We start from the raw sequence: 9,939 nt of genomic DNA, 5'->3' as shown, positions 1-9,939 counted from the left end.
TTGTGATCTTTTTTCCTGCATCATTTACAATAACGTGATATGTCTCTGGTTCTTGGGAGTTCGTGCTTATCTTTTTTATAATGGCAGATGGTGAAACGTTTTCCAGTGTCTGATTTGATAATTTTGGAAGATCTTGCATTTCGGACTGCATTTGGTCAACTTGTTTGATGCCTTGTATTTCCTGACTGTGTTTTTGATCAGAACTGCCTTCTCCTGGTAGAGTGGTATTCCGATCATCCACATGGCTAGTGGAACCCTCTGAATTTTGAGTGACAGTTTGGTTACCATCGTTACTACTGTTTTGATGCGCAAAAGTTGGATTTGATGAGTCACCTATACCAGAAGTTGACGTTTGACTGCTACTGTTTGTGTTACTCAAGGAATCTTGCTGGTTTTGATTATGATCACTCTCGTTTTCTTTGTTTGACGCTTCATCCTTTTGACCAATTAAAACATTGTTGTTCTGCCTGCCCGATTCAGAAATTACACTGTCATTAGATTTTGTGTTATTTAGCTTTACGATGTCAACAACTCCCTGATATACCGGTTCTCCAGTGTTATCCTGAATAACAACACTAGCTGGACTCTTTCCCTGATCTGTGTCTTGCCATTCCTTACCACTTGGCAAAGCAAACATAGAGTCGGAGATTGACGGGTTACTTTGTCCATCTTGATTGGATTCCATAGACGTTAACGCGTTTTGCAAGGCTTTGTAACCTTTGGTTGTGCTGGCTACCTCATTTCCATTTGCAGTATTAAGAAAATTTGAGATGTAGCCATTGACATTATACGGGGTACTTTCTGTTGCTGTGCTGTGGCGTGGAAAACCGTTAGCATCAGCTGAACTCTGGCCACCGAACCATAGAAAATGGTTACCAAGATTAATAACTTGGCGTGTAGTGACATCTCGGTAGTTTTTGCCGTGTTTTCCTAAGGTATGAGTTTTTCTTGGAGAATGTAACTTTGAAGCCAAACTGTTTTTACGATTCTTTGTAAAGTGGTGCAGAAGGTCACTTCGCTTATTCCTTTGCTCTGTATTTGTGGAATTCAATCTACCTTGAGCGCTTTTCTTCGAGAATACTTCTTTGTCGGTATCGAAGAGAGCCCGGTTAGCAGAAAAGATAACAGACGAAACTGAAGAGGAATTCAGAGCACTTGCAAGACTTTCATCTTGCTGTAGCTCCGCCTGACGTTCTTGACCTTGGACACTGCTTGGTCTACGATTTAATAAAGCCTCATTTGTATTAGGCTGTAAGAGGTTTTCTGCAAAAGTTCTACCCGCGGGTGATTCTTCGCGAAAAGTCTCATCCGTAACCTCACTACCCAAGTTTTCATTATTTGTCAAAGATTCTGCTCTGGAAGCAAGTATATCTGAATTGAGCTTTTGTAGAAACTTGTCAGGTTGCATTACTTTCTCTTGCTCTTCCGCACTGACCATATTAAGAGTTGCATTTAGGAAGAAACTGTTGTTAGAGTTTTTCTCTAAATCCTCTGGTGAGTATTCAGATGAACTGAGAGTATCTTTTGGCTCAAAGTGAAAGTGATTATCCTGATAAGAGCCTTTGGAAGGTATTGAACTCGGTATCTGTAGGTCAAACGATTGACCTTTTCTCAGACTTGTGACGTTAATTTCAAGCGAAGGAGCTTGCGCTTGCGCCGAAAACTGCTCACTGAGTTGTGTTCGGTTTTTCTGCGGCAACAGGCTGGTATACACTGTCTGGTTGTCTACTGTCTTAAGCTTTGACTCTGATGTTGCATTTCCTGGTGCGTTATTTTGTATAGCCTCAGACACTGTCTGATGCATTGCTACGTTTGAAATTGATTCATTGTATTTGATTATTTTCATTTCCGGAGCTGTATTCAACTGCTGTGCCATGTGATTAACAGTGGTATTAGATTTAAGAAGCTGTTGAACATTTGCCAGAGTTGTGTTATGAATCATAGAGCCAGGCCTCTTTCCCTTTGCTGTGATATTTTTTAGTTCTGAACCATCCGTCGAAGTCGCATTTCGAAATGCAATCGGAGCTTTTTCACTTTCGGGCAAATTCGTGACCTGGAACAGTAAGTCTGTACTATTTCCTCTTCCAGTTATGTTACCACTGGAAGGCTGAAGATCGTTTACTTTGGCAACATTTTTTTCAGTTGAATTAGCAGGTGCTATCTTCACAGAAGTTTCCAAGTCCTGTGAGCTGTCTTTCATTGAGATTTGTTTTGACATGTTTGCTATAGGGGAAGCATTTCGGGCATTTTCCGTGCTTTGGATTTCCCCAGAAGTTCTCTCTTTGTTTGCTGCTGCCTTTTTCATCTCATCAGATGCCCACTTAACGCTGTCTTCGTCATCTGAAATTCCTAGAATTCCGTAATCAGCAATTAAATGGGGAGTTTGAGAGGTTGTGGATGCATTAGTTTCGTATTTACCAACAGATCCATCGTTTCTGTTATCATGTTGTTGACCCATTCTATTCCCTTCCACCATGCCACTCCCATCAGCGACCTCGGAATGCTTCCTTGCGTTATTTTCGGTAGCAAACCATCTGTTTGCTATTCTTCTTACAAATTCGTTGTTAGCTTTATAAGAACGCTCCCGTTTTAGGTTCTCGTTTGTCTTCAAGGAATGAGACAAATCTGTCTTCTCTTTTAAGCCATTGTTGTGAGGGGAAAAAGAGTGTATAGGTGATTCAGATCCTGTAATAAACTAATTGCGTTAGTAAGCGTTACAATTTTTCTGTTTTATTAACTCGATGTCCTAAGCTTTCGTATTTCTCATGGACGTCACTCTTTATCATACAAATGAAGACACTTGCATCAAGGTAGCGCCTAAGTTCTTCTAAACTGCTGTCTAATTTCATCAAATATCGAGGGTTTTCTGTTTCCAGCTAGCAATGTCTTGATTTCATTTTCGATTCAAAGGCGCTGCAATTTGTGCATTGATTGATTCGGCGAGCTTGGTTGTAAACTCAATAAAGGTTCAACGCCGTTTGATCGTTTATTGTTACTTACAGCTTGCGAGTAAATTAACAAAGCATTCGATATTTTTCCGTTGCGTCGTAGGCTTTCCATGTTATTTTTATATTTTGACTAAAGAAACGTAATTGTTCTAAAAATTAAGGACACAACAAAAGTCAGAAGTTGTCGGTGGAAACACAAATGTGAATGCTTACCTGCTGAAACTAATAAGAGTCCCTCCGCCAAGACAAAGACTAGCAGGTTCACCACAATGTTACGTTCCGCTCTTTAAAGAGTAATAGTAAGATATATGGATATGTAAGACAATATATATGGTAGACTCACGAATGAAACAAAGGACTAAATGAGAACGAAACAATATCTCAGGTGTTGGGAGATTTATCTCATGAATTTAACGTTTCCAAAATTCTTCAACCACCTGCTTTAAAAACTAAATCAAACATGTGTCACATTGTTTTGCTAGCCTTCAAAATAACTGGCCCACAGAGTGAAGAATAAGCCAAAACAAACCACACAGACTTACATCTCACAGCGATTTCTGTGAATAGCAGTATTTTAGCACTTTGATCAGGGCAAATGTTAGTGGATTAAGCACTATGGTTTTCTTGTCTTCAAGAATATAATATTCAAAGCACCTGAAAATGTCAAAATGCTCTCATTTCACGTGTACGATAAGAAGATTTCTAAATACTATTATCTGATAGTTACCATTTTGTATTCACCTCACCTCATTTTGTAGCCATGAATTTCAATAATCCAAAAATTTTAAAAGATGTTCGATTCTTGCCTTCCGGTTTTTGAGATGCATTCTACTTCCATTATCTCAACAGCTCTAACGTAGTGAAGTGATAAATATTTATTTCTTTGAGGATCAGTGATCTTTTGGGAGAAATACATAATTTCACCGGCTGGTGTTCTGTTGTGGACAAGCCGGTTTTGAAGAGGTTCGATGCAGGAGATTGCATTTTCTTGCTCACTTGGAAGGAAGGTCACTAAAGCCTGGTTTTCCGTGATTGGTACTTTAATTCTTGAAAAGTTCCATGCTATTGTATTAATACTGTTTATTTATAAGATTTTTGCCCGACGCTTCGAGACACCACATGTAATTATCCGCTGAACGACATGACAAGAACATTGAAATTCAGTCGTTTGACACTGATTGGTTTCAGCTGTTACTTCAGAGACGTTTCGACTAGTACTTAAGCGTTCATCAGCTGCACTAGCCGAGCCATTAAGCTACGACGTCCATTAAGTTACAATTAACATTACAAGAATGACTTGAATAACCAAGGTTACAAGACATGGATAAAACGAATATGCATGCAGGCATTTGAAAACTCTTGATTTATCTCTTAAAATTGTAGACATTATTATGCTTAATGGGAAGTAGATTGTCCGAGAGATGCTAATCATCGACAACAAAAAATCAGTGAACTCTTTATCTCTTAAGGTGGAGAAAAAATAGGTCGATACGCTTTACTCTCAAAATGCCTTTTTGATCCAGGGTTCTGACTGGTACCAGCGAAATAATGGGGTAGTCGCGTTTGACCGCCTTCACTCAGGAAGAGTAGGAACCGTGGAACTTCAGTTAATCAGTTGGGTAATTATAATAATTCTAGATCAACAGTTCTAAACCAGTTTAGTCCCTGCGCGGGTTGTAAACATGTCTGTGATTTTTTTCAGCCAGTACGTCGCTGTGGTTGGTTAAATTTGAAGTTTCGTATCTTCGTTACGGGCCAAGGAATTCGAAAATTGCCCGAGTTCATTTTCGTCGAGATTATTTTGTGACTTTTGTACATTTAAAATGTACGGAAATCAAATTCAGACACTAAATGAAAGAAGCAAATACAGAACAGGACCTTTGTAAGTAATGCTAGAAGCATAGTCAGTGCGAAGGAGCGCCAGATTACATCGACCCAAACATATCGGCTCCCGGAAACTGAATCCTGCAGGTTTGCTGCGCTCGATGGCCCGAAAAATTGACACGGACTTCAGACATGTTCGAAAGGAAAAACCCGTAAGTTTAGAATTGCATTAAGACTACACTTATCCTAAGAATTCGAGCCAGTTACCTGTACCCTGTGCGTTTAGTGACATAATTTTTACTTGTCGAAGGGAACCATATCATGGGTATGCTTGTATACATTGCATCAAGCCTTTTTCTGTTATAATGGAGCATATCCGTATTCTTGATATTGGACTGGAACTAGATTGCAAAGGAGGGTCATGCGGGGGAATATCATTTGCATTTGAAGAGACTCCCCTAATTAGCCTCAGTTGCAAGCTAGTTTCAGTCCAGTGCCGAGAATATGAATATGGTCTATTGTGTGGTGTGCATGCACCTCAGTATAGGTGAAAAACGTATCCTTGATGCGTATTACAATTTTTGGTCGCCTCCGGTCTACCAAAGGGTTAATTGGCACCGTTGGGCCGGTGTTCTTGTCTTCAAAGAAACATTTTGCATTTGGCTCTCCCTCCCCCTGAAGCAACTACCGTAGCATAATTTATTGAAGTAAAATAGGTGTAACCGAGCTAAAACAATCTCCAATGAGAAAATTTTCCTTTTGACACTTAGCTTTACAACAAAGGTCTGGAGACTCGATACGTTATGGTGAGGCTCTCATAGTCTGGAATAAATAAAGGGGATATTGTTTGTTAGGCTGGGATTGGTAGGGAAGTTTTATATCTTACAAGTTCGTTACAAAGCCTAAGCTTATATTTGTTTTAAATGAGGTGAGGTTATTTTCGGGAGAAGTTATGACTTCTTTGACATTTCACATCATTTTTAGAAGAAATAAAGTTAGGGATTCACCCTCTGGCCGGCGCGCTCCATTCAGCATTACGATGTGCATGTATTTTCCCGGTAGGCAAAAAACTATATCTCGTTATTATTCACACGTCTGTTTATATTTAGAGTTGGTAGACGGCTTTACACAGCCAAAGGTGGCAGAAAAAAATTTTATTTCGTTAGAAAATGTAAAATTAAAAAATAAAACTCTTTCACATGAGAAAGATCAGCAAGCCTTTGATTAGGTGAAGTAGAGGTATACTGACAAATAAGGTAATGTGACTGTGGCTGGTATACCTTGACTATGACTGTAATAGCACCCGAAAGACGGGCCCTTGAAATTACAACAGGATATCTTTTAATTCCTTATTTCAATCAACTTGCCGCTCCTTGACAGTTTTTGAAATTCCTTTAAAACAGCTGAAATTGATCGAAACATCGTGTTCTTTAAAATTTCATAGAGCTTATAATAAAGCTTATAAATTTCTAATTTATACGCTTAAGATAAGCTGGTGAATGATGATTGATGATGATTAATCTCTACTTGTAGTGCGAAATCAAAAATATAACCCAGCTATCCCTAGCTCGTTGAGTGTGAAATAAAAATCCCACGATTATATTAAAGAACATATCGTAGTTCTGTATCTCTAGAAACGATGCTGATTTCAATTCTCCATGCGTTACATGCTTTCTCTATTAATTAAGTGACCTGTTCATAGGGATCAAGGGCAGATCTTTGCCCTTAATTTACACTATATTCTTGTTTGCTTTCGACCAAAGCCATTTGATTACTGTACCTCACTAATCTCGCTTTATCTTGATACTTTTTGAACAAATATACAAAATTAAACACAATTATCACATGGCAAGAAAGTATTGAGGCAGATCCGGACGTTCTGATTGGTTCTTTCTTGGATGAGATTTTGCCACACGCAACGTTTCCATAGAAACCGTCATAAGCCGTGTATTTTTTGTTTTTGAAAGCTGACGAATTCAAGGTTGGGGAGCCATATAATAAGCTACTTATTAACCTAGCTTGCTCGAGCCGTATTGCGAAATATTGACCCGTCCTCGGACCAATATCCCCCAGTACGGCCCTCGCACTCGGTTAGTAGGAGGTTAATACAGTTTGTCGTGGAAACAATTTATCTAAGATCTTAGATTTAGGCCAAAAGTAACGAGGTTTTATTTTATGTGTGACGGGATTTTCAACCATTCTTGGCTTTGCTCGCTTTATCATGGATTGTTTTAGATTCGTTAGGAAGCAAATGCGAATTGCCTATTCCCTTTAAGACTTTTCCCCTCCTGAATGCAAGTGAACGTTCATTGTTCAAATCTTCGAAATTTATGGCGTCTTCATCCTTGGATAAGACAGAAGCCATTCCCATCGTGTTGGAGGCAACTGGCAGACGTAGTCCATGTTCTAAATTATTATCAAGTTCAAGACGAGACACTTTTGATATGACAGGGCTCCCTGTTGATCGAAAGTTAGACCGTAACTTTAACATACGATTTAGATCCGGGTTATTTTGCACTGGAAGGTTGACGCCTCTGGCCATATTGTCACTAATTTCTTCCATAACCATATTATGACCCACTGGTTGACGCAGTGGCAAATGCCTTTCATTGGCTTCATCCCGCTCAATGAAGTTGCCTTCCTGGCTTGAAATGTCTTGCTCCTCTTCTTCACCTTCAGTATACATCCGCTGAGTTGGGTTTGCCGTGTGCTCTAACACGGATGACGATATTGGGGTGTCAAATCCGCCAGCTCTTTGCAGAAGTGAACCTCCACGCTGGGATGCTTGTAGGACAGAGTTTTGAAGTTGAGAACTTCTTGATGTTGGCGAGCTGATTGACGTGGCAGACATAGTTGCCATTCTAAGGGGGCTTCCGATAAGCCCGGACCTGTCTATGGGAGAACGACCCCCGAAAAAGGACGAGGCGGGGGAGTTGACTATTGACTGACTGGACATCGGTGCTATGGCACCGTTGTCTAACATTTGTGCATGAATAGGTTGTTCCGACGCCAAAGGTGATCTCATATTACCTTGAAACATGTTCATGGCACCTAATTGCCCCATACCGATACCTTGGCTGGGTTCTGGTAGGACTGGAGAACTCTGAAGACCATTGTTAAGTTGAGAAAGGCTATTTCTTCCTGCGAAGTCAGCAAATCCTTCGTTACCTTCGCTTTCTTCGCGGTTGTTTGCAAGAAGAAACTCTTGCATCATTTCGTTTAAAACTGAATTTCTGTCTGAACTTCCTAAGGCCTGACCTAGAATTTGATGAATAAGGTGCGAGCTGCTTTGAGTCGGCATAGGTCCAAATCCATTGAGTCCTTCGCCATTTAAAGCATCGTTAAGACTCCCGAAATCACCAGGCGTTCTTTGACCATACAACTTTGCCTTCAATGACTTTAACAAAGGAACCATTTTGAGACCGTGGCGATGTTTCCTATGCATATTTAGAAAGGGATTACCATCCCAGTTGTCAGACACGCCTCTACCGTTGAACTGCGACTCTGTAGGATCTTCCAAGTTATCCATGAAAGACATGCGATTGTTGAATCCGCGATTAAGCTTGTTAATTAGCACCTTTCTTAACCATGGTATCATTTTGGTTGGCCATATCATTGCCTTCTTGGAATGGTGCATGTCTTTGCAGGCCTCGCTCTTTCTTGAAATATTGAAAAGCTCGCATAACATTTGACGAATGACTGCTTTTTGTTTCTTTTCATCTTTGTTAGTTTTCTTGTGTCGAGTTTTGTTGATTTCTGTGTGTGTCGTGTTGCTACTTACAGTTTCATTTAGAGCTTGCTTAGAGATTGGCGAATGCTTTGTCTGATCCTTTTGCTTTGTTTCTTTCTGTGTTTCAAAGTTTTTAATTTTGGAGATTAGTTTAACACCCTTCGGATCTTCGTCTTTCTCGGCTGTAGCATTTATCACACGTGACTCATGTTTGTCTGTCTCCTTATCGACTTTTTTGGTGTAGTTTTCCATTGTAGACAGACTGCTGTTGTTTTCCTGGAAAAATCGAGTCAATTTGTTTGCTCTTACGATTTTCTCTTCGTGATTCCGAAGCCCTATAAACAAATAAATTATATATCGGTTTACAATGAGCAGTTATATTTCCTTTATCTAGGAGTATCGACCAACGTTCATTTGTTTTCGAGACAAAATAGCTAGATGTACACTGTAGAATTCTTACCATTGCAAAGCAGTCCATGTAAGGAAATCAAAACAGCTGTTGTTAACGTAAACTTCATTCTAACTGTTTCCTGCAAAAATAAAAGCGAAAGAGAAAATCAGTGATCAATTAGCTACTCGACAGACGATGGTCTTCACCCGCAGTCAACTGCAGTTACCGTGTAATATATCAATAGTGGCTGAGTAAGCGGTATTTAGGAAGGTTGTCGTTTGTCGTATTTTGAAGATCAGTTGGCTACTTTACAGCGGAAAAATCGAAACGCGCACGAGGTTATCAAAATCGTAAACCTTCAAATTTTAATAGAACCTTAAAACCCTACTTAAATTAAGGATAATAAACTAAATCTAAACTTATCATATCTGGAAAATTAGCTTCTTGTATTAGCAAATTCAGTTAAAGAGAGAAGTTGAGATGCTCTGATCAGATAAGAATAACTTAATTACTAATAAATAAAAATAGGTAACATTTGTCCATCATTACCATCGTGATACAAGGAAGTATCTTTCTTACCTTTAATATCGGTGGAACGACAAGTCATTCGTGCTACTACATGTTACAAATTATTGCTCCAACAGCAGGCCATTTAAAGAAAATTCAATGGGCATCGAAAACCATTTTGAAGCCATGATTATTATCAGAACGTCTGTGGTCGTAATATGATGATGGTATTTGCTGTCAACTCAAATGATGTAAGAGGCACACCATTAGTTATGCATGGGTTAGTTGGTTTCTTCGCTTGCCATTGGTGTTTTGAGGTTTTTATATAGGTTAGAAAACGCGTACTTTATCTTTGTTTGTTTATGTGTGAAATTTCTTTTTTATGCAATGTATATCGAGAACATTCAAAATCAGAAAAGCAGAACGCGCAGGTAGGCAAATTTCTTTTAAATTGACAACCAATTCAAGAATAAAACACTTTAATCTGAATAACGAAAGGACAAAATCTGAAACTCACGCCACATTCTAACTTAGCCCGC

The 9,939-nt window shown here is 39.3% G+C and overlaps 2 protein-coding genes across 3 annotated transcripts in view; both read right to left on the bottom strand.

The window, feature by feature from the left end:
- LOC110051221 (uncharacterized) overlaps positions 1-3,888 on the bottom strand; it is a 7,092-nt gene extending 3,204 nt beyond the window's left edge. The window contains exons 1-3 of the mRNA XM_089285004.1: positions 3,695-3,888; positions 3,162-3,232; positions 1-2,685 (exon numbers count right to left, since the gene is read on the bottom strand). The exon at positions 1-2,685 is cut by the window's left edge and continues 3,204 nt beyond it. Coding sequence (XP_089141130.1) covers positions 1-2,685; positions 3,162-3,232; positions 3,695-3,699 — 2,761 coding nt within the window. The 5' untranslated portion in view covers positions 3,700-3,888. The remainder of the gene's footprint in view (positions 2,686-3,161; positions 3,233-3,694) is intronic.
- A 2,007-nt stretch (positions 3,889-5,895) lies between these two features.
- LOC110051129 (uncharacterized) lies at positions 5,896-9,638 on the bottom strand. 2 transcript variants are annotated; one of them, XM_020757116.2, is made up of 3 exons: positions 9,473-9,638; positions 8,963-9,032; positions 5,896-8,837 (listed from the first exon to the last, which is right to left on the bottom strand). In XM_020757116.2, the coding sequence occupies exons 2-3, from the start codon at positions 9,018-9,020 to the stop codon at positions 6,964-6,966; spliced, it is 1,932 nt and encodes a 643-aa protein (XP_020612775.2). In that variant the 5' UTR covers positions 9,021-9,032; positions 9,473-9,638; the 3' UTR covers positions 5,896-6,963. The 2 variants fall into 2 exon arrangements, with proteins under 2 accessions (XP_020612775.2, XP_089141129.1); XM_089285003.1 differs by lacking the exon at positions 9,473-9,638 and adding an exon at positions 9,120-9,335.
- Positions 9,639-9,939: the final 301 nt, after the last annotated feature.

This window comes from Orbicella faveolata, unplaced genomic scaffold (genome assembly GCF_042242905.1).
Source record: "Orbicella faveolata isolate gen_17 unplaced genomic scaffold, um_ofav_v1 contig_13, whole genome shotgun sequence".
Lineage (NCBI taxonomy): Eukaryota > Metazoa > Cnidaria > Anthozoa > Scleractinia > Merulinidae > Orbicella > Orbicella faveolata.
Note: the sequence above shows the minus strand (reverse complement) of the source record. Positions and strands in the feature narration are given on the sequence as shown.

What these genes read in the sequence shown, in the direction of transcription:
- LOC110051129 (XM_020757116.2), bottom strand. Translation starts at nt 9,020, where the DNA reads ATGAAGTTTACGTTAACAACAGCTGTTTTGATTTCCTTACATGGACTG. An exon ending in ACATGGACTGCTTTGCAATG is followed by an intron (nt 8,838 to 8,962) that starts GTAAGAATTCTA and finishes ATTTGTTTATAG; the next exon opens with GGCTTCGGAATCACGAAGAG.